General features: G+C 43.2%; 1 protein-coding gene across 1 annotated transcript; it reads right to left on the bottom strand.

The window, feature by feature from the left end:
- Positions 1 to 1168: 1168 nt before the first annotated feature.
- On the bottom strand, positions 1169 to 15158 carry LOC114560083 (zinc finger homeobox protein 3-like). The gene is given in 12 exon segments (XM_028585236.1): positions 1169 to 4155; positions 4290 to 4955; positions 5091 to 6313; positions 6315 to 9653; positions 9737 to 9835; positions 10026 to 10176; positions 11647 to 11757; positions 11953 to 12089; positions 12224 to 12331; positions 12999 to 13212; positions 13310 to 13848; positions 13928 to 15158. Coding segments are annotated over 12 exon segments (7392 nt in total). The 5' UTR covers positions 14616 to 15158; the 3' UTR covers positions 1169 to 4038.
- Between the last annotated feature and the right edge of the window lie 8600 nt (positions 15159 to 23758).

Genomic DNA, 23758 nt, shown 5'->3' with positions numbered 1-23758 from the left:
CATGCTTTTGGATTCATGCATAAACATGAGCTGGCCTTTCAGCTCTCTCCTCACATAACCAATCTAAATCTAAATGAGCCCCCACTACAGATACACCAGCAGGCAATGACATTACACCCCCCAGCCACAGCCCAACCCCCTACTCTACCCTACTACCCCCAGCGACACATATACACCAGCAGGCAATAATTTCACGCCATCTCTCAAAGCCCCCCCCCCTCCACCTCCTCTGCACACTCGTACCCCCTTTTGCCGCAACCCCACCAGCTGCACAGTACTCATTTGATTAAGAGGGGGAGGACAGGGAGAAGGAGAAATGGTGGGGGATCACTTTATCGGGATGACTTTCTAAGATGACTATCATCAGCTACGAAGCTATCTAAAGCCCTCTTCTGTGTTTACTTTCTATTGTTCTCCCCATGTAGCTGTTTGTCTGTTCCCTGCCTGCAACTCCAATCAGAACTGTTTCACAGATATATTGCCTCAGTTCTCGCATTCATGTGTAATGGTTAAATGAATGGCTTGCTGCTACAGAACAAGGAGCAGGTACCAGTCTGTGCTGGAAACTCATGGTCACACTGGACAACACATTCTTGCATTGTAGTTTTATTCTCTGGCAAGTTGTCTCATCAACCACTGGAAGGTTTTACACATAAAAAGTAAATAAAACAAAATAAAATCTGTTCTACAAACCTTTGCTGTGGTCTGAAATGTTGCATATGAAAATCTGCGTGTCCTAAATGTGCTGTAGTGTGCAATTTTACTCCCCTTTCTCCCAGAGTCGTAAAACACATTATCATCAGCAGCAGCAGAAGCAGCAGTGTAATTCATCCGAGGTCGTTAATATTCATCATATTATTTAGTCACAAAGGAAACTCATCTGGCTGAATGTCACAAATGTAATTAATGAAGTGACCCCAGAGGTCATGGCTCCTTTCACCAAATGGCTTTCACACATTGCTGTGTTACACAAAACACACACACACACACACACACACACACACACACACACACACACACACACACACACAAAACCTGGAATATGAAACAGACAGACACCTTCGCATACCACGACATTCATAAAATGGCTTCTCTCGGTTAAAGCAAAGGGATGAGACCAGAGCATGCACCAAAGCAGACTTTATTTAGCTCAGTGGAGTATGGGAAGGGAAAGGAAGAGAAACACACACCAGTAGGGGAAAACTTGGGAAGGGAGAGTATAGAGACACACTAATCCACCGGAGCAGGACATAAGGACAGGTGCACATCACAGGTATCTTTTTGGTCATCACTATGGCAACAACATATCCAGAAAAAAATAAAAGAATAGTTTTACCTACAGTAAGGATAACAGAGTCCCTTCACCATAGAGGACCCCAATATGTACATCTTACAGTCACTAAGATCAAGAGAATATGACAAATTAAATTTTAAATAATCAGTATACAAAAAAACTGCCTTTGTGGTATTTGGAATGCACATTTCTGTACAGAAGAAAGCTCATTGGTATTGTCGTAAACATTGGTTAGTTTAAGAACAAAACATGACAGAGTTAGTCAGTCCACATCCTTTGGAAAGTTGGCTGTGATGTCAGTCTGAGTTCAGCAAAGCTGTTTTAGCTGGACAAATGGACTAGAGACATTGCAACACAGAAAGACTGACACCATACCAGTGAGGTTTGGGGCTAAACTCCTTCAAATAGCTATGCAGTATCTCCATAAGTATTGAGAAGTTAATGCCCCAAGCAGGTTTCTCTAAAACTGGAAGCTTGAAAAAATATTTCTGGTATTACGAAAGCCATTTTTGTTTATTTTTTATCTTCTGAGTAGGGGTAATTAATAGGATACTGAAAAAGAAACCTGATGGAATTGAGCCCCACATATTCATTTGTTTTCAACATAGGAGCAGTTTATCAACAGCATCACAGTTATCATTACAGTTTGTAGTCATTAAAGCCTAGTGGTAAAGCGATCAGAGCATGCATCTTTCTACGGTATCATTAGAAACTACAGTACATTAGCAGCAAACTGGACATCCTTAAGGGCTGAAGTTCAACACTATGGTAAAAAAGAAAGAAAATAAACTGCAACATTTCTCAAGAGAAGTAAAACTCTTTAACCGCTATATTACAGACTGCCATGGCTCTAGTTTGGGGTTTTGGTTACAGTCTCCAGTGTGCTTATGAGAGAAAAACAGTAGCTTAGATATAGGGACTCCTTCCTTCTTTAAAAACAGCAATACATCGTCAAGTAAACAGTAGCGCTTATTTTTGTAGGTCATATGGTTAAAGTATTATCACGTCTTTGGATTTTTGTCTTAAAGCATTAATTATTGTTTAGCTATTATTGTTATATTATCATTATTACAGTTAGAATAAGGACTGGTTGCAAATGAACACAGGAAGAAAAGTAGAGAGAAAAAGAGGAAAGGAGGGAGAAAGAGGGAAAATAAATTAAGTGTACAAAAATAACATCGATAACATCCAAAGTTGTTCTCAGCTTTCCGCAGTAGCTCCCTATCTATAAGTGAAAAAGGGAGCCATCTCTCAATCATCCAATGAAGTCTTGAGTCAACCATACAAAAGCTAAATACTGTACATTTACCCCTCACACTATTAAACACTTTAGTTTCAATAAGGTTTTTGTCACAATCTATTACTCAGAGGTGAAAAGCTCAGATCTTTGAAATACAGATGTTTTTGTAGATATCTTTTAATACTTAGTCCAAGGTTAAACCATGCCTCTTCTGTTTTAAAAACAGAAAAGTACAGTATTAAGATCACATTTGAAGCGGAGCCATGTTGAGCTGTTGACCTGAGCATAGAAAGCTTTACATTAATCACATAACATTGGTCAGCCATTGGTATATTCAAATAGAACGGAAAGGCAGTAAGTCACCTTGCCGGAACATATCAAAGCTGTCATAATCTTTTCATAATCATGACACTATTATATCGAAGCAAGACAGTTTATCTCAATCCATAAGATTTATATTAAGAAACTATTACTAAACACACACAATGTAAATTTGAGTTTGGTTAAAGTTTTCATATACAGTATAATGGTTGAGTGCTATAAAAAATAGTTTGCCCCGTTCAGGACAAACTGGCCTTTACGTTCTGTGCTATTTGGGCTGTTATCCACTAAAGGAACATAGAAGGTGTACATGTACAACAGAAGACTCATCATTGGCTTGTGGAGGGTGACGCTGCAGTCTGGCACCGTATCAGTCTATTGGTACTCGGCTTACTTTCGCCAGCTGCAGATCTCACCCATTTACTGTACAGACGTCAGCTCTGCAGTTTGTTATTGAAAACAAACATGTTGAAACTAAATCCACAGACATGTAAAATTTTGGTTACGAGCTTTGGAATCTGAGTCAGTCTTTACAAAAGCTCTATGTGAATACCTCCATCTATTTTTCCGTGTTTTGTTTTTCATCATCTTCTTTTTCATCCACTGTTAACTGCTTTGTTTTTCTTCAAATTTATCTTTTGGAGCTCTCTATTTACACTAAAATCTCTTTGACAATTTCTTTTCCAGCCTCTTACAGACTGGCACTACATGCTACACAGCTAGTCATTAAGCACTGTCTGGTGGAGGGCCCACTGTGAGTCTGTCATGCAGACTGAGAGGTAGACTGCAGGTCTAGCTGGGCAGTGAGGTCACATACTTGGAGAATGCTCTTTGGCCTCTGTGGCATCTGGTTGGTTTTTATCAAGGTGGTGTTTGGTTGTAGTAAGGTGTCTGACGGATAGGGAGAGGGGCTCTTTTCAACAAGAAAGGACAGACCAGGAAAGAGTTTAAGAACAATATGAAAAGAAGAAAGCTGTGGTGGAGAGGACTTGGTTTAGGCTATCTCCTACTTTCAGTTGAGAGTTTCTCTTTGGGCCACTGTGGCTCGGCATCTTTGGGGTGTTTAGGTTACAGGTTTGGCAGCAAAGTGGAAAGGGTATATGGTTAGAGGACGATAGCAGGTGCAGGAGAGGTTTTGGGGAGAATGTAGTAGAAGGAAGCAAAGGGACCATAATCTGCCTCTCTAAGCTCTGTCTCTTTCCCCTGCCCCTGTGGACAGCTCGGACTGCTCCCTCTCGGCAGAATCAGAGCTCAGGCTCCTGGCCCTCTTCTCCTTGGCTCTAGCATTCTGGAACCACACCTGCAAAAAATATTTGTAATGTATAAATGAGCTATTACCCTTAAACAACTTAATTGTTCTGAAACTATCGTTTTTAATCTTTAATACATTCAGATCAAACTGCATTTTATCATTTATGAATATTTGAAATGTACCTGCACCACTCGGTGAGGCAGTCCCAACTCTTGGCCCAGTGTCTCACACTCATGTCGGTTGGGGGTACGGTGGCTCCTGTAGAAGTCTCTGAGTTGGAGTACTTGGAAGTGGCTCATCTGTGTCCTTTGGCGCTGCTGCTGATGTTGGTGCTGTTGCAGACTTTGCGTCTCACCCCAATATGAGCTTGGGCCCCCAGATCCCTCAGGACTAGGAGACCCTTGGTCAGCCATACTGGAACCCTCCTCACATTGGTACTCGTCATCGTCTTCCTCATAGTCATCATCCTCCTCTGGGTTGTTTAGATCAGTAGTTGAAGACAAAGAGGTCACAGGTGGCTTTATAGTTAATTCTTTGTTAATGATGACATAGCCATGGTTTGGGATGAGGTTGGAGGAGATAGATGGGCCTGGTCTGTCCGTGACAGATGACATAGCCATCCCAATCTGCCCATTGGATCCATTACTCATCGATAAGTTGTAGCCAGCTCTCTCAGCCTCTGCCCAGTGGCGTGACCTCATATGGGCATCCAAAGCACTTTTCACCTTGAAGAGAGCCCTGCAGAATGGACAGCGTAGGTGGTTCAGACCCAAGCTGAAACTGGATCCTGGCCCCATTGACCGGAACTGTCCTTTTCTCTCTCTGGCTCGTGTATTCTGAAACCAGACCTGTGAAGGAAAGACCAGCATGTTTTAAAATTTGAGATACACAAAGGCATTAAGTCCTTTTCTATGCCTTTATTTCTGTCTCTCTCTCTCAAAGCATTTACACATATTCAGACACAACAAACATTCATAAAATACCTGAACCACACGTCTTGTAAGGCCTACATCGCGTGCAATCCCTTCCAGGACTCCTCTGGTGGGGTTAGAGTCCATGCTGTACCGCTGATACAACACTTCAAGCTGTTCTGGGGTGATGGTGGTTCTCTGACGCTTATCCCTTCGGTGCTCCTCCTCAATCTCTCTACTGCTCCTTTGGCCTTCAAAACTGGTCTCTGACATAAGCTTTGAACTCTGCTTCATGGGTGTCAGGGAACTTTGAGAAAGGCTGCTGAGGGTGTTAGTCGAGTGATCAGAGAGTGTGTTCTTAATTTGTATGCTATTTAAGTGTGAAATCATGGGATGTGTGGTATTAGGGTGCATCTGGGACATAGCACCTGAAAGCATTTGGCTGGCCATCAGGGAATGGTTGGGGTGGAGCATCATGTAAGGCATAGGTCGGTCTGTGAACCCAGGGTGGAGAAATTGGACCTGGGACTGAGCTGCCAGGAGGTGCCTGGTCTGATGCTCCTGCCACAGCTGCAATGAGGGCAAGGACACTGGGCAGAGACTGCACTGGAACTGAGTCTGGGTTTGGGGTTGGAAATGGTTTTTTGGCTGGGTTTCAGCGGATAGGCCAGAGGTGGCACCAGGCAGCCGAATGTGGCTCATTTCAGACTCTGGAGCAGCAAGGAGGCTGAGTGATGTATCAGCAGGCTTTTCAACAGTTTGATCAGAAGGAGGGCTGTGTGCATGCCCGGGGCTGGAATGAGCTGTGGATGCGATGGTGGGTACTGTTTTTTGTAAAGAGGAGGAAGAGCGAGGCTGGGTTCTTTCTGGAGTCCTTTTTGGCTGCAGATTGGGCTCAGGTTGTGGAGAGGACCCTATTTTCATGGCCTGAACAATTTCCTTACGTTGGATGTCTGCATCTGAAATTCCATTCTTAGTTTGAACAAGAGCTGTGCTCTTGTTAGCCTGTGGAGGGATTGTGTTATCTTCCTGTTCCCTACTAAGATGTGTTGGTTCACCTTCGGCTGTTAGATACTCACTTTCTGTGCAGTGAGAGGAAGAATCAGGGACAGGTGAGTCAGGGTTTGTGTAATACTCATAAGTCAGATCCATGGAGTTTTCATTCTGAGATTCACCTTGTCCTTCATCCCCACAGCTGTTATCATCATCATCATCATCGTTCTTGTAGCAGCCATTTCTCTGTCTGTGACTGTTGTCAAGCTGGTTCCTCCCCTCTAATCCATTGTCTGCCCCCCGGTCTTGATTTTTTGCGGGCTCTTTGCCTAGCATTTTGGAACCATACAACAATTACTCTGTTAGGAAGAGACAACAGTGCAGACAGCCTATCATATTCTTCCTCTCTGGGGTAGGGGGTCGCCTCAAACACCCCCTGAAGGGTCTCCAGCTGTTGCTCCGTGAAGCGGGTTCGGGAAGAGCGTCTGCCTCTATGGGGCTCTCCTCTTTGGAGGTCTGTTGTCAGGGCCTGTGGGGAGGTGTTGGCTGGAAGGCCCGGAGACAGTGAACATGGGGAAAGTGTCAGAGGCAGGTTTTGTGCTACTTCCTCTCTGGATTCCTCCAGGGCTATGGTTGGGGGGTTATTAAAATTATAAGGGGAATCCTTGTCTCGCTGGCGCTCTTTAAATAGGGTGTTGCGAAACCAGTGTTTGATGACTTTATGAGGCAAACCAGACAGAGCAGACATCTTGTTGATCTCTTCATCACTGGGGAGGCTGTTAATATCAAAGTGTTTCCTCAGAACAGTCAGTTGCTCCTCTGAGAGTCGGGTTCGGGTTCTCTTACCCTGTTGTTCAAGTATTGTTGGGCTGACTTGGGGTTGCTGTCCTGTTTGGATAGGGCTGGGTTGGGATGGTTGACCCAACAGAGCAGGATTGAGCTGTAGAGGCTGACCTTGCAAAGCTGGGCTGAGCTGTGGTTGTTGCCCTAGCAGTGCTGGGTTGAGTTGAGATTGGAGTTTTGCCAACTCGGGGTTCACACTTGAGTCTAACCAAGGTTGGGGCTGGAGACCCACAGACTGCATCACAACCGGAGAGAGGAGAGGTAGGTCCATGGGAAAAGGAATGTGGGGTAGGGGAAGCTTAGGTAAAGGAAGCTGGGGCAAGGAAAGAGGAAGCATTGGTATTTTAGGTAAGGTATGGGGTATGGAGTTAGCTGTGGATGTAGTTTGAGAAGTAGCTGTAGCAGATGTGCTTGGGATGGGTGCCTCTTGTTGAAATTTGTGAGGTTGAGAAGAAAATGGAGGAGAAGAAGGTGTAGCGGCAGTTGGTGTTAGGTCTGTAGCTGAAGTACATGTTTTGGGCATGGGATCTGAAAATGAGGGTACAGGTGAGGATGTAAGACTTTTCGTTTGAGGCATAACTGGTTCCGGTGCTGGTTCTGATTCTGAGGATGGGACTGGGGCTGCAGCTGAAGCAGTTGAATTATCCCCAGATTTAGGCTGTGTGAGTGGGTACATCTGGTCATACTGCAGTCTGTATTCTCTAGAAAACCTCTCCAGTGCAGGAGTGGGAAACAGCATCCTATGAATGTACTCCCGGTGGCTTTTTAAAATCAAGGCATCTGAAAAAAGCTTGCCACAGTCTCTACACTTTTCTCCTCTTCCACAACATCCTTTCTCTTTGTTTGCCAATTCCTGATCATTCTGCTTTTTCTCTTGTGGCAAATGTTCTCTCTCTCCATTGCCCTCTACTCCTTGGTTATCCTTTTTACAGCCTTCAATCATTCCATCCTGTAGTCCACTAAAATCATTTCTTTCTTTTTCTGAGCATACCTCAATTTTGTTGGTATCAGAGCACTCCTGTTTATCTGGTATCATAGGAGTTGATATCTGTTGCTGGTGTCTATGTCTACTTTGTATATATTGCAGTGCCAACTCATAGCCATAACTCTGCAGCAGGGCTCGAAGAGGCTCCCCATTCACAGCAGCATAGGGCACTCTGGGGGGAGGACACTGCAATCCAAGAAGATTAAATGAAGAGGAATCAGTTTCCACCTTCTGACTCTCATTTTTAACAGTAGGAACAAGCCTCTCTTCTTTTTCTTTCTCAGGACTAGAATTGCTGTGTTCTCTTTCTGACTGGTTGATGGAGGATCCACTGCAGCCAGCTTCGACCTTGGCTTCACACTGCACACGATCATTTGGTTGGTTAACAGTTGAGTTTGAACTTTGTTTTTGGGGTTGTTTCTCTTCTATTTGAGGTTGGGACTCCCTTTTAACTTCTGCCTTAATCTGTTCTTTTAGGATAGAGTTAGCAGATAATAACTGACTAAGTTCTAGGCTCTTAACAGCCAACTCTGGGTTAAGATTCATGTCTCCTGACATGTAAAAGGGCAGAAGAAGTTGCTGATGCAGAGAGAGCAAGTTGTCTGGTGCCAGGGAGAAGTGTTGGTTAAGTAGATTATCTGTCCCAAAGGATAGGTGCTGCATCAATTGGGACTGGAGCAGAGCTGTGTGTTGTAACTGGGCTTGGGCCTGGGCCTGGGCCTGGGCCTGAGCCTGGACTAACTGCTGCTGCTGCTGTATTAGCATTAGCTGGTTTCTTGATGCTATAAGTTCTGCCACTCTCTTTTTAGCCTGCTTGCCATCAGTTGGGTTAGAGAGGGTTGGCTGGACCTCTGCTGCTAAGCCAGGGCCTAAAAGTAAAGAGGTTGAAGAGCTTACTACATCTGGCCTCTTGGTGAAAGGCAAACTCTTGGATGTTTCTTCTCTGGTGGTAGCAGCCTGAGTGGCAGTAGTGGAGACTGACACTGGAGCCGCTACACTAGATGCTGGGCTCTGTGGAGCTAAGTTCTGGGCAGCGCGAGCTCTAGTCTGATGAAGGACAGAGCGAAGATGTATGTCCAATGTGGAGCTCTGGCTATAGCCCACTCCACACAATCGGCAGCGGTAGGGCCTAGGATCTGGGCCACGGGGAGCCTCGGGGGCAGCAACACCTGTGCCAGAGTCCTGTAGGGCTCGTCTGGCCCGGTGGAGATGGGACACAGAGTTAAAGTGGACCAGAAGAATGGTTTTCTGCGTAAAAGATTCAGAGCATATTGTGCATTTATAGGGCCTGGTTGGATCCAGATAGCGGTCCATTGTGGGGTTAGAGCTCTTTTTGATAAAAGAGCTGGAAGTAGGTTCAGATATGATCTCTTTCTCTGGCTCAGTTAAATTCTCTTCACCTCCATCAACTTCACCAACCATGTCCTTCTCTTTTAATTTTACTTCTTCTTTTTGTTCCTCCTTTCCCTCTATACCAAGTGCTTCTTCATCTATCTCTTCATCCTCATGCTCTCCTGCTTCTTGACCCACTTGAGGTGATAAGCTAAAATCTTGTTGAACTGAACTGTTAGTATGCTCCACGTATTGAGTAGTGTGATGCGGTAAGAGTGTTTTCTGCCCCTGTGTGTTGTCAAGCTGTGAGTGTGTGTTCTGCATGTGTCTCTGCAGGGCCTCCTGACTGCGGCATTGTCTCGAGCAGAGGGGGCACTCTGTCGCCGCCCTCATGGCATGGTACTGCCAGTGCAGCTTGAGCTTCTCCTGAGTGGGAAACGCTAGACTGCACCTGCTGCAACGGAAACGGTAACCATGGCGATCAGGAAGGGGAGGGGGGTCGCCGAGTGGGGAGGAGGGCGGGGAGGAGGGGGGGTCTGAGTTGGGGACTGAGGAGCCAGTCTACCATTGGAAGGGTGAGTGGTGTCTTCCAGGGGTGGGGTGAGTAGAGCTGTGACATCTTTGGGTGCGGCTACATCTCCCTCAGTGTTCTCTACTGAAATTCCTGCAAAATGCATACAAATAGTAAATAGTAATAGTGCATTTTAAATAACATTAGGCCAAGAAGACAATGTGTTTTGAACAAATTACCATGACATGTTTGTTTGGTTTGGCATGTATGATTCTTCAATTAACATCTAAATTGATGATGACTGGTCAGTTTTATCATGATTTTATCATAATTTTATACCAACCTTTGTTTTTCTGTGAATCAACTGAGGCACTGGAATCAGCAGTATATGTACAATTTGTATCGTTATTCTTGGTGTTTTTCTTTTTCTGACTATCATCTGTCTGTGGTTCTGTCTGCAGCTGAGGCTGTGGTTGTTCCATGGATAGTGTGACCTGGAAGAAAGAAAATGTGACAGTCTGTCAATTTTAAAAAAAAAATGTATTGCCAGTTACACACCAATTCAGACTGAAAGAAATATGGTATATTACCATATTTTCTTAATCCCACATTATGAATAAAACATTTAATTGTACAGCATAATAGCAAGCAAATATCAAGATGTATAAACATGAGGGCCTGCACACCCTGTCCTAATATCATAAAACATTAAAGTGTGAATCTGTAAGTATATCGTTACATCTTGCACCTGCCTGCACAGCAGTATAGACAGCAAGGCACATCAATTTGGTAATAAGTGTATATGTTTGAGATATGTGTGTGTCTGCCCTTCAGCTTCTGCGACACCCTCCAACATGCCCCAAGGGTTTAATAAAACTTTACTGAGCTGAATAATGAATTTATTTAAAATCATTCTTCATATAGAAAAGCTCCATCTCCACAGCTTCGAGCACTGAGAGCAAATACTATATCTATGCGAACAGCTAGCTACCCTTAGGAAAGGACGGACAGCTAAAGATGAGATTTACATGACAAGAGTTTTCTCTGCGTAACAGCTTCATAAGATAGAAAGAGAGGAACAACCACACGCACACACACACTGCAGAGAAAACTGAAGGTCAGGCTTAATCTAGAGAGCGTAATTGGAAAGCAAGGTACATAATGGCCATCATCACCTCAGTCTGAATTAATGAACCTCAATTACTATCAGAGAGAGTGAGGGAGGGGAGGGAGGGAGGACGATGGTGGGGGGTAAGGGGTGTAGAATATGAAAAAGAGAGAGCAGGGAGGGAGAAAGTATGGGGCAATGAACAAAAAAAACTGCTTCGGAGAGAGAGAGTGAGTAAGGGAGGGGTAACGCATAAGAAATTGAGAGAGAGCTTGGGAGAGACAGAAAGGGAGGGGCAAGGACAGAGATTGCTGAATAGGAATGATAGGAGTAGCTGGAGGGGGGAGGTAGGGACAGCAGAGGGGAGAAAGGGTGAAAAGCAGTCAGTCAAGTGGAGGCGAAGAGCACGAGAGACAAAGGCCACTTAGCATACGGGCCAGGGATATGGAGGATGGTGATGTGGATAGATGACCAGTCTTTGTTAGTTGGAGAGACACAGTAAAAAGCATGGGGGCCCCTTTTTAGCTTGACTGCACTTCTGGTAATAGAGGGCTACTTAAACATGCATTATAGAAAGACTGGCTCTTCCCTCACTCAGTCAAATCCTCTCTCTTCCACTCTAAAAGACGCGCATACACATACACACAGAATGCACGGCTGCATCAAAGATGATAGCGGGGAGCTACTTAAACATGCATTAAAAAAAAAAAAAGCGCAGCCTTTCTCTGTGGTGCCTTCTTAATGGAATTGTCTCCCTACATTTCACTCTCCCCCATCCCCCATCGCTTTGCCTTCTCGTTTTCTTTTGCTTCCTGACAAACTCAAATACAACAAATACACACTTGCATACACTTACTGTGCTGATGAGCTTGTCTACACAGTCCTGCGCCACATTGTGCACATGTGTGAGATGCTGTCGAAGTTGTGTGTGTGGGAGTTTAACCTGGCACAAAGGGCACTGGACAGTCTAAAAAATTTAAAAGAAGAAAAGAGAGAAGTGAGAAAAATGGTTGAAAAAAAGTGTTGGATTAGAAGACTTAAAAAGAGCACTGATGTGCTGAGTTTGTGGAGTTACATTAGGACAGCATTTATTGTGTCTGTTGTTACATTTTAGATTCACCTGGTCATACATAAATTATTAAAAAGTGTGTTAACTGCTCACCTGCTGGTTCTCATTTTGCTGGTGTATTCTGGGGCGTTTGGTTAAGATAGAGTTTTCCACTTCCTCGCATCCAGAGGATGGACGCTTGACTGAGGGCAATGACTCCCTCTTTTCTCTTTCCTCGTCACTAGTTTCTTCTTCAAGTAAAAAAATCACATGAACATGTAAATAAGATATATATAATAATAATATATTATCATGCTATCATTTGAGTTAACGATAATATGTTGTAGAATGTGTTGAATTGTTTTGCACATTGAAGCAGCCATACCTGTCTCCTCAGAAATCTGCTTCACCCCCAAGTTACAAGTGTCTTTGGTTGTGTCCAAAGGACTAGTAGTGGTCTCACTGGAAGTTTCCATATCCTCACTGAGCTCTCCTGGGAGGGGACGCAACACATAATTACATTACACAAACATTGTGCTTCAAACAATATGTTCTCATAAACTATCAGGATAATTGTAGTTCATATTATCCTCTAGATAGCATCCTTTAAAAAACACCAATGTCTTTGGACCAAACTTCATTCTTCTTGCTTGCCTCCATACACTATTGATCAAGTATTGATTCTCCATTAGAGTCTCCTCAGGGGTGGAGTAGACGTAATATGGATTTACAACACATCAGTTCACCTCAATAAGTCTTAATCCGCACATAGACAAATCACAGGATAGACTTAGTTTACAACTGAAGTGTTGAACTACTAATTTTAGATGTTGTGCCAGCAGTTTACGCAATCCAAACGATGTCAATTCAGTGTTTTATCTTGAACAGACTACAGACTGGTGAGTAGCCTCCACCTCCCCCATTCTTATCGGGAGATTTGTATTGGTCCTTTGATTAGCAGGTGCTAGTTAGCTGTTGCCAGGGGTTATTGGGGATATAACAAGGATGTGTATCGACAAATCAATTTACTTGGTCAATACCTCAGCAACAGCCATTACTCATTTTCTCACTCTTTTCATCTTAATCCACTGTCTGCTCACTGATGTCAGCAAACACATGCAACATGAAATCAAATAAGGCCGCACAGTTCATATTCTCACCTGTGACACCATCAGGGCTTTTCCTGATGGTAAAAATGGCTGCCAGCTCCTCTCCGCCTAGTGGCTGCAGTTGTAGTAGCCCTTCCCTCTGCTGATGGGTTAGGGTTTGACTGTGTTTCAGTACTTGGAGTTTAGAAGAGGAGGAGTGGTTGCATAGGAGACAATGGAACAGCCACGAACCTCCATCAACCTCACCATCATACTGCTGCAGGAACTAAAAATAATGAGGTAGAGAAGGAGAGAAAGAAAATAATTATGGTTGGACAAAATAATTCATAAATCAAGTCTGGTTGAACTGAGAGTGTACGGACTCGGTAAACCCGGACGCTGGCCTCGTGGTGTGAACTGAGGGAATGTCCTCGTAGCTTGTCCAAACTGCTGGTCACGTAGTCACACAAGTTGCATCTCAGCTGGACGGGGTTGCCCTTAGCAATAAGGGATGCCCCCTCCTGACCCCTGTCCCCACCCTCCTGGAGGTGAGCAGCCAGCTGGTACCGGGTGCGGTGTCTGTCAGTCTGGCAGTGCAAGGAGAAGTTAGCCCTCAGCGGGGTGGTGTAGCCGCACAGCCTGCAGTGGCAGCCACCAGCGACCAGGGAGCACCACTCAGACTGAGGCAGAGAGCGAGGGGCGTTCAGGTGCTGCTCCACAGACTCTAAGCTGTCGGACGAAAAGCAGGAGCAGACAAGGCATTGAAACATGCCCTGGGAGAGGGATTCAGTGGGGGACAGAGATGGGGCTGGAGGGGGAGAGGGGGAGGGGGAGGGCGAAGGAGTCAGTGTAGACCCAAGGGTGACTGGCTGATCTGTGACTTGTTGACTGGTCAATCGCATGTTCAAGGAGAGCTCGGCACCTAAAACACAGAGGGATCTCCTGTAAGAATATCCTAATTTTTTTTATTTTTGGATTACACTGAGAGACGCATTACTCACCTGTGTTTTGTAGGTGTTTGAGCTGCGGGGCAAGACTCCGGCAGTGAGACAGATAGTAACCTCTCTGGAGCCGTAGCATATTATGTGTGTGTTTCTCGCTGGTGGTGTGTATGCGCAGGTTGCGGGCAATGCTGGTCTCATAGTCGCACACATCACACCGCCACCGCTTACCATGAGAGTGAGTGTGTGCAGCTGGTGTGAGCTTGGCGGGCTGGGTAGTGGGCGTGGGAATAGGGAGTGGGGGCTTGTATGTGGGCTCATCCGCTGTTTGGCCGTCGGAGGAGCTGCCATTGTTGGTAATGTTGGAAGTGTGCATGTGACCATTCGAGTGTCCCCCATTTTGAACATTATTAAGGTGTTTATCCGACTGCATGTGTATGCTGAGGTTGCCTTTCGATGACGTAGCGTAGTCACACACCTCACAGCGGTAGGGCTTGTAGCCACAGGCGTAGGTTTCACCACGGGCCAAGCGAGGATGGGGTTTCCCCGAACTGCAATATCCACACACACCTCGTGTTGAACCGCCACACACACACTTTCCCCCGGAGGCGCCACACACACACTGGCCTCCAATCTCTGGATGTTTCTCTTTCATGTGGACTTGCAGTGTATGCTGAGACTTATAGTGCCAGTTACACTTGGGGCATTTCAGCGTCTTGCAGGAGTTGCGTGAGTGCATTATGGTCATGTGACTGGTCAGTGAATTAAGAGAGAGGTCTTGGTTGAGGTTTTTAAGGACAGCTTCTTTCTGTTCTTCTTCTTTGTCTCCCTCGTCATCCACCTCTGTGTCTAACTGGCTGTCATTTGGTTCTGGAGCTTTGGCAACATCTCCATTGGAAATGGAAGAGTGAGGAACCCCTGCCGGCCCATCATCCTCAGCAGGTGTACTGGCAGGCTCCGTACCTGCCAGCGGAAAAGCCAGAGTAGACTGCTGGGATTTAAAGCTCTGAGGAAACCCAGAAATCCAGCCCTGATCTCCCTTAATGTCTTTTACCTCTGTCTCGCTCAGCAGGGCAGGAGAAGAGGACGGACTAGTGAAGTGCTTTGGAGAGGTGGAAAGAAAAGGGGAGGACTTTGGAGAGGTGGAAGGAGTGGGGGAGGGCTTTGGAGAGGCGGCTATGTTGCGGTCGAGCGTGCCACTGGCCTTCGCAGTGCTGGAAGAAGAGCTGTGCTGGCTCTGTTGAGGTATTAAAGAACATTTGGATTTGGTTTGGCTTTGGTTTGAGATGGCCTCCTCCTCTTCCTTCTCCTCCTCCTCCTCCTCCTCCTCCTCCTCCTCCTCCTCCTCCTCCTCCTCTCCGCCTCTGCTGCTAAGGGTTGCTGGGAGGCCCCCTGTAACTGACGCCTCTCCCACACCTACATGTACCTCCCCTTCTTCCTTCCTTTGCCCTGACAAATATCCCTCCCCGAAGTTTTCCTTCATCCCCTGCTTTTGACACGCTCCATTCTCCTGCAAATGTCGGCCTCGTTCTTTCTGCTCACCTCCCTGGGTCTCTTCTCTAGCCTGGGACCCCTCTGCGCCCTCCTCCTCCTGCTGAGGCAGGGTCAAGGACTCTTTGGCAGGGGCCATGGCTGAGGTATGAGAAGATGACCCCTGCTCCGGAATGACCGCTAGGGTCAGGAGAGGAAGAGATAAAGCCTGGGGACTGAGGTCAGCATCTCTCTCCTCTCCTCCCCCTCCATCCCCTCCTCCTCCCTCACCGCTGTCCATACCAGAGGCTACAGCTGCCACGCATTACTACCCCACCTGTGTTTCAGAAAAGAGAAGAATAGAGCAGGACAGACAGAGACAGAAGAAAAGTGAAGAAGAAAAAAAAAGGACAAAATGAAATACACAAGTCATGTTAATAATATTGCATTACAGTGAAGGCCATTGATTTCCGTCCCTGGATAGCATCTGTTCAATACTGCCCTCACAGTGCGCAATACAGAGGCTGGTTATTCAGGGGTTAGCGTTAGCTCTTAATGGGAAAATCAATAGCATGAGCGCTAAACTAGGTAGAGGAATGCGGGTAAAGGCTACACAGGAGGTCTATAATATTCCTCAGGGGATAGGATTAAAAAAAGAACTGAATGCTTCTGAGCTGAAGGGCTTCCACTAAATTGCCACACTTGGATAAAAGCGGATAAAAGAACAGTTTTCAAAGCCAGTGCATCGGTCTCAACATCTTTTACTGTGCATTGGTACAGAGATATTATGAGAGGAAACTGGATCTCTGTTTAGCACGAGCCATTTTATGATACGCAGTGCAAACACAGGGGGTGGTCACAATATATTAACACATGTATAATCTAATTTAGTCCAAAATACAAAATACTTGTATGAAGCTTTTTTGAATGAATGAAATTAATTTTTGTTAAGATTCCAGACGCGTGTGTTACAGTGCATTATATTACATTTCTCCTCTCCCTATTGTATGTGTACCATTGTGTACACCTCCTGTAAGTCCTATTGCTTGCACACTATATACACATAAACACTGAAGCAATGATGTACATTGAAATAATGAATCTCTTTTTGCAATAAATGGAAACTTTATGTATTATGCATGTACAATGAATAATGGTGGAGTGTTTAAAAACAAAGTAAAGCAAATTAATCTCTATTTCAAGATTGCATTTCCTTGGCTTTTGGGATACAACATTTTATCATGCATGAATGACCATAAACATTTAAGTTAATCATTAAAATTTCCCAAAATTGATCAATAAGGTTTACAAAGAATCTGAATGACCAGCACAATCATGCATCACTACAGAGACTTTCTAAAAGATAAATCGGGCCTCTCCTCTTCTGTTTCTGACAGATGGATGCCAGATGAGACAGATACATCTCTCTTAATCTGTGTGTCCCACAATCTCATTACTGACCTTTTTTTTTTTTTTTTTTTTTAATCAAGGAGAGACCTTAATATACCCTTTCACCTTCTCCTTCAACCACCCAACCAACCCCCTCCGCTGAAACACCCTCTCTCTCCTGCAGCCACCCCCTCTCTGCACCTTAAAGATATATGGCTCATATCGGCACTCTGATAGTGCTTTAATGTACTGTGTTTATGTCACAGGCCACAGACCCTTGCCCACTGCAGCTGTCCACTGTCCCGCTGGATAGTGCTGAGGGGCTAGCCTGCCTGCCAGCAGCTGAGAACAGTCTCTAATCTGATAAAGATTTTCATTTACACTGCAATCAATACCCCGTGTCTATCGGCAATGTAACTATTTATACAAACATTCCTGGCTCTCTATCGATCACAAGTGCAGGAAACCATCATTTAACAGCGTGTGTGTACATCTACTGTATGTGTGTGTTAATGTGAGTAAATCCTCTTGTGCACTGGAAACTAATTCTGATAATGTCAATTAAGCACACACACAAACCACCTGAAATCGTATATTTAATTAATAGAAATGTGAATGCACAAGACATCTTCTTTATTATGAATACAGATTTTGCAACATAAAATGATGTCCAAACATCCAACAACAAAGTGTGTCCCCTGAATCTCTATGTTAGGGTGTGTGTGTGTGTGTGTGTGTGTGTGTGTGTGTTTTAAGAATAGAGAGAAAGGATAAACAGGGGTGTGAGGGGGAGAGAGAAAGACACAGAGAGAAGAGTTGGGTGGCTATACTTTAGGAAAATGCATTTTGTTTGTCTTTCTAGGGACCTGGACAAATAGCCTACAGTTGGACATGGACAAATACTGTTATGAACCCAACTGCTTTGCGTGAGGACCACGCATACAGCCTACAACACCAGTCTCAAGGTAATATCACTAAGCTGTATTTTTGCATTATTCTGGGAACCTTAATAACGGGACTGTTGGAGAATACCAGACGGGCAGCGACTTGAAGTACACTCCCCGTCTCTGTCTGTGTTGTCAAGCCACTGACCAACACTCAGCCTCCTCACTACTTCAGCCTTTGTTTACAGTGGACCGCACCGTACCACACTCCGATTCAGCGAAACCAAGAGTGATCGCGTTCAGTATCCAGTAACAGGTGACTCAATGCACAAGCAGATCAACAAAACCTCGATTTGTGCGATTTACAGGCTGCACTAACCAAATACCCCTTCCTCCCCACCGCTGGGTTGCTTCCTCCCGTCCCTTTAATATCGTAAACAAATGGCAGACTTACATTTCTGCAGCGGCTCTGGTACAAAGCTCCGTACGCTGAATGTGTAGTAGTCCAGAAAGCAATCGTATAGAGAGCCCACTCATTCCTTATGAATGATCATCTGCGTTTTTACGGAGCCAGGCGGAAAAATGGGGAGAGGGAGAGAGAGCAGCGGGGTCCAAGTTGTTACCAAACAACAGTGTAATTAAAGCTACATATAGGCTGTAGTAAACAGAAGATGGGGGACGGAGGGGTTTGTGCGAGCTCCAGAGGTAGAATGAGTTCTGATCACTGTGGGGGGAAAACACTTGGCTCTTTATTCCTGCTAATTAGTTTCCTTCAAAAAATGGCTGAGATTACGCCCAGTGCGCATGTGCGTAATTGCGCAGACACCGCTAATTAGCCCGTTTGGATCAATAGGATTCCGCGAGAGAGTGGGAGGGAGGAGGGAGGGGAAGAGGCTACAGGGCACCTATAGAGAGGACAAGGAGGAGAAGAAAATATTTTAAAAGTACGAGAAATTAAAGCTGAAACGTGGAATTTTTATTATAAATACGTTTCGCTGTAAAATTCCAGTAATACATTTTAGATGGATGTTAAGACAAATACTATGCAGCATTATCTAAAAAATGTAGAGATAAGATATCGCAGAAAAATCTCTAGTTGCACCAACATACGTGATAATATACCACGCAATAATGTCAAAAAAGTCAATATTCACAAAACAGACACAAAAGGCTTTTTTTTGTAGAATATTGTGATGCCAGAAAATCTGCTACAAAATGCGACACTGTCACCGTGATTCACTATTAAGAACCACAAGCACATTGCAAGGCCCTGGAGGATTATTTTAGGAATGTTATATTGAAATTTTTTAGGGATAAAGCAGCCGTTAGACGCTCGCATAAGCATTATGCCCCAGACTTAAATAGCATTATTTTCATAAAATATTCAAAATTCTGTGGTAGCCCACTTGCTTTGGAAAGGTTATAACCTGTAATAGCAAGTTTTTTTGGCAGACACATATTCACGTCTAACAAAGAGATACAAAAAATGATGCTTAAAACAAAAAAAGGGGGGGTCTTCTAAATATGTTTGAATATAAAATGAGACATTGCACCCTTGACTGTTTTTGGACTGATGGTTGCAGGTCTGGGTTTCGGGCATTGGTTTGCTGGTTCATTTTCTCAGTTTGGAAAACAAAAACAATATTTAAGCCTAAACTGATGTGTTTAGGTCATCACAGAAGACCTTTGGGGTTTTTCTGCTCTGGCCGTCATCCTCGCCACTCGGGTCTATTGTTATGATAATACTATTGTGAATTTCACGCTGGATGTGCAATCTGTCGATCGTCCATATTTTAGAAGGTGAACACGGCATTTATTTGTAATATCAAATTGAATCTTTTAACTTTATTTTGATTGTCAAAGCTGACCTTAGGCTTTTATAAATATACATTTAGAAAGGTGTGGAAGGCTACAATGTTACAAAGAAAGTCCCTATGGAAAAACAATAAAGGAATATTATAACACAGAATATAAAATAGGCAGTAGCATTAACTGCAGCAAAGGTTACTATCAGCTCACTGTTGCGTGAAACAACCGCACTACAAGGCCATATCGCAATAGTACATGAATATTGATGACATTTCGTTGTGTTCGTTTTGTGAAAGCTACTGGCATTTTGATTTTTGTTTTTGTTTTTCTTGGTTTGGTCTGATTATTTTCTTGCATTTGTGCAACTGTAAATATAGAATCGATGCATTGGGTATTACAGTTACAGTAATTATTTGGCCTATGTTTGTAGAACATCCAATAATTATTTTACGATTTGAAAACGTTTAAAGTAATTGTCTGTCTGGCACGTGCCACCAAGCAAAGATTGCAGGTTATCACAAACATAAATCAGGCACTGAATTGTTCTCTTTATGCATACATGGATATTTTCCTTTTGTTGTTACGATGGCTGCAGTCAATTTTGTGTCATTTTATGAGCAAAAGACAATGACAGTGAATGGTGATATAAATGTAACGTTGGTCCTAGGTGTGTGTGTGTGTGTGTGTGTGTGTGTGTGTGTGTGTGTGTGTGTGTGTGTGTGTGTGTGTGTGAGACAATTTATCTGCTATAGGTGCGTCTGTGCCTTTATGGATTTGAATAATAAGAAAAATGTTAAAATGTTAATTGAAGCTAAGGCAATATGGGAATCTGCTGTTTATGTTTATCCTTACATGTGCATATGATTTAACACTGTAGTGTATTGTAACATATTACATTTGTCCTTTTTTTGTGTAAAAAATTATACCTGTAAACAGATGTCAGGGGCGAAAAACATGATGATGAAGATATGGTATTGATAATTTGAAACCAGTAATGTAGCCTATTTGAAATGCATCATAAACAAATCATCTTACATTTTACACTATAGTGCTGTGACGCAATAATACATTTCTTTCAAATGATCCATGATTATTTGCATAACTGGTTGTTATACATTTATATCTGTATTTGCAATTGCATTTTTTTGGCCCCATTTAAAACAATGAAAAGGAATGTGAACACATATTTGATGTCTACCTTCACCTGGGAGGAATATGTCATAGACTCTATTTGTGGTTCACAATTAATATACACTGAAATACACAGTCCTCTCTAAAGCAGTCCTCACATAAAGTCAAATTTTTACAGAAAAGAATAGAATGCAATAATTCTCCTGAATGGTCCGAATGTACGCTTTAAGAAGGTCCAGCACAGATATGAGAGACACTCTCCATAATGGACACATGCAAGTTCATTTCCGTAGTGATAAATATAGATTATTTAACCAATATTAAAGCTTTTATGTGAATGTACATTTACATTTACAATTTACACACTCACACACTTCTTGCATTAACACTCAAACATGCGCAGGCCATACTGTAAAATACGCAATGCCCTCAGGTGTATGCCAGGGGTTGTTGTTTTCACTGTAATATATAGTTAGCCCTTCCACCAATTTACCCTGTCAGTGTTAATGGGACAATTAACCACCATGATACCCCCCAGGCAGAACGAGAACCAAAAGCTCCCCAACTCCAAACTTGTCTTTATGACATTTATATGACAAAATATGGGGGAAGCTGGGGACCCATCTGACACCTTGGAGGGTCCTTAATGTCACTCCCTCCCTTGCCCCCACCACTTTCTGCCCCAGGGTATGGCACTGAGCGGGAAGTGTAATACATCATGTACGGGAGAGGCTCGTCCAGGAGCAGAAAACTTAGTACTCTGCATCCAAAGCTTCAATGGGGCAACTCTGATTTACACACTGTGTCCACTTCAACGTGACTCTGAATGTAAACTGGCTTTTATAGTATGCCACACAAACACACTTCCAGCTAACATATTCCAACTTGACCTCTCCCTTCATTTAAACCCTTTTTGGTGTCTATAAGTCCCTCTATCTTTGTCTCTGCTCACATTCCCCCTGTCCTTCTTACATCCCCAAGGAGGCAATAACCTCCCTAGCAAGTGTTTCCCCTTGAGCCGTTGTCATAGTAACTTGTGGACTGGTCGACATGACAACCCCACCATGGTCCAGAGATAGATGATAGGCCAGAAATGGGGAGGGAAAAGGCACATGGGGGATTTGCTGCACCCCCTTTAATTTGGTTTGCCTGAATCTAATAAAAAAAAAAACAACCTCTTTCCAAGGGAGAGGCTTATTCAGCGTCAATCTGCGTTGCATTTATACAGGTATTTACAGACACTGTCGGCATCCGAGCAACTCCACGACTGTTACCTGCCTTTCGCTACGGCACCTGGATGGACATTGTTAAAAATTGTAATAGTAAAAATATAAATGGATTAAATATATGCGCTATATTCAGAATTTATTTTTTTCAAAGAAAATTACATGGTCAATGCAAGAAACCTGTATGTTTTTACATTTTGCTCTTTTTTGGCATTAAACCCAGTCTGCTATTTACAGTTACCACCAAATTCATGAAGAGGAAATGCAGATATCTGAAAAACCATGCAGCATAAAAATATCTACATATTAAACCCTCGTTTAGACTCCATTTCCTAAATCTGAGGACAGTACTGTAACCGTCCCAGCACCAATGTAGTGACATTGTTATACCACGAGTTAAACAGGTTCAGTGTTACTGCAATTCACTCCATCAGTCTATTACGAAAGGTGCTGTCGGTGGAAGAGAATTGAAAGCTTAGTGTCTAACACAATGCAAAAAAGTCCTAGAATATTTACTGAATACCAAACTGTACATGTGTTATAGGCACAAGCATAGTTGATAATAATAAGTAGCTCATAATACATTTTTATTTATCACAACTGTGCTGTTTTTTTTTTTATAATTGGCCAGGATGTTCCTTCAAATGGAGTGCTCAGTGAGAAAAAAACATCCCTACTTCCGAATTCCTGAGCGAGATGATGAATCCCAACCAGCTCCAGGGGTGCTGCCCCTCAGCTGACCCTGATCTCTGACCCCAGTGTAGAGGGTAACAAACTAAAACAGTTAAAGTTTAAGTTTTAAGAGTTAAAAGAGTTTGTTAAAAGTTGTGATTGTAATTCCAATAAAAAATCAATAAAAACATTGTTAAAATATAGGTCTATATACATATAAAATGTTTAATATACATATCAAATATATACATAACAATATACATTACGTCCAGTCAAGCATTTTAAGGCAAAAAATATAAAAACTAAATCAAGACAACTGAATGATAAATAAGTTTAAAACATTTCACCTCTCATCCTAAGGGTTTTATTATTCTATTGGTGAGGAATCCTGTTTTAAACTGTGTTCACCAAAAACTGCAATACAACATTTGTTTGATTAAAAATAAACATATGTTGTTTGCCAAAATACAATAGCATCCAAATGTAATACTGGAGAATTTCCCACCCCTTAAAAACTGTGTTGATGAAAACGTCTTTAGCTCATAAATTATGTTATATGTCCATAAGATTTAATTATTTTACACTTTACCTCCTAACATAATGATAGAAATACATTTGTAATTACAGACTCTATGATTTTTACCTCAAGTGTGTTTATCAGGAATTTGCTCAGGCACTGCCAGTTACAAACACCTCCAAATTCACTTGTGTGCAATAAATGCAATCCTGACAAACCAAACTGATTTTTTTACTTATTGTGTACTCTGATTATGAATTAGTCATGCTTCACATCTGGCTTTCTGTTTCTTTTTTTGTTTTGGATATGTTTGATGTGTGAGCTTGTTTTTGTTGCCTCTGCCTTTTGAAAGATGAATTTCTCCTTGGGGATCAATAAAGTGTAGCAATCGTCTCATTTCATCTCATCTCATCACCTCGGCTATGGCCTCCTGCAGGAGAACATTAATAACATTAATGTTAGATGTGGATGAGTGTGCCTACAGGTAGCCAATATTTAGATCAAATCATACTCAACCATAAGTAGAACAGACAGACAGACAGACAGACAGATGGACAGACAGACAGACAGACAGACAGACAGACAGACAGATAGATAGATAGATAGATAGATAGATAGATAGATAGATAGGGTGGGTGGGTCGAAGGGAGGGAGATGCCATTGTTATTTGTTCTATTTACAGTTCACATTAAATGGCTTTGCAAAAAAAACATGATGCCACAAAAGAACTGAGCAACAGCGCCCCTCGTTGTTCGGGGCCCGTAACTGAATTTATGCCAAGCAGAAGAGAAAA

This window comes from Perca flavescens, chromosome 8 (genome assembly GCF_004354835.1).
Source record: "Perca flavescens isolate YP-PL-M2 chromosome 8, PFLA_1.0, whole genome shotgun sequence".
NCBI lineage: Eukaryota > Metazoa > Chordata > Actinopteri > Perciformes > Percidae > Perca > Perca flavescens.
This window is presented reverse-complemented; position numbering and strand designations above follow the sequence as displayed.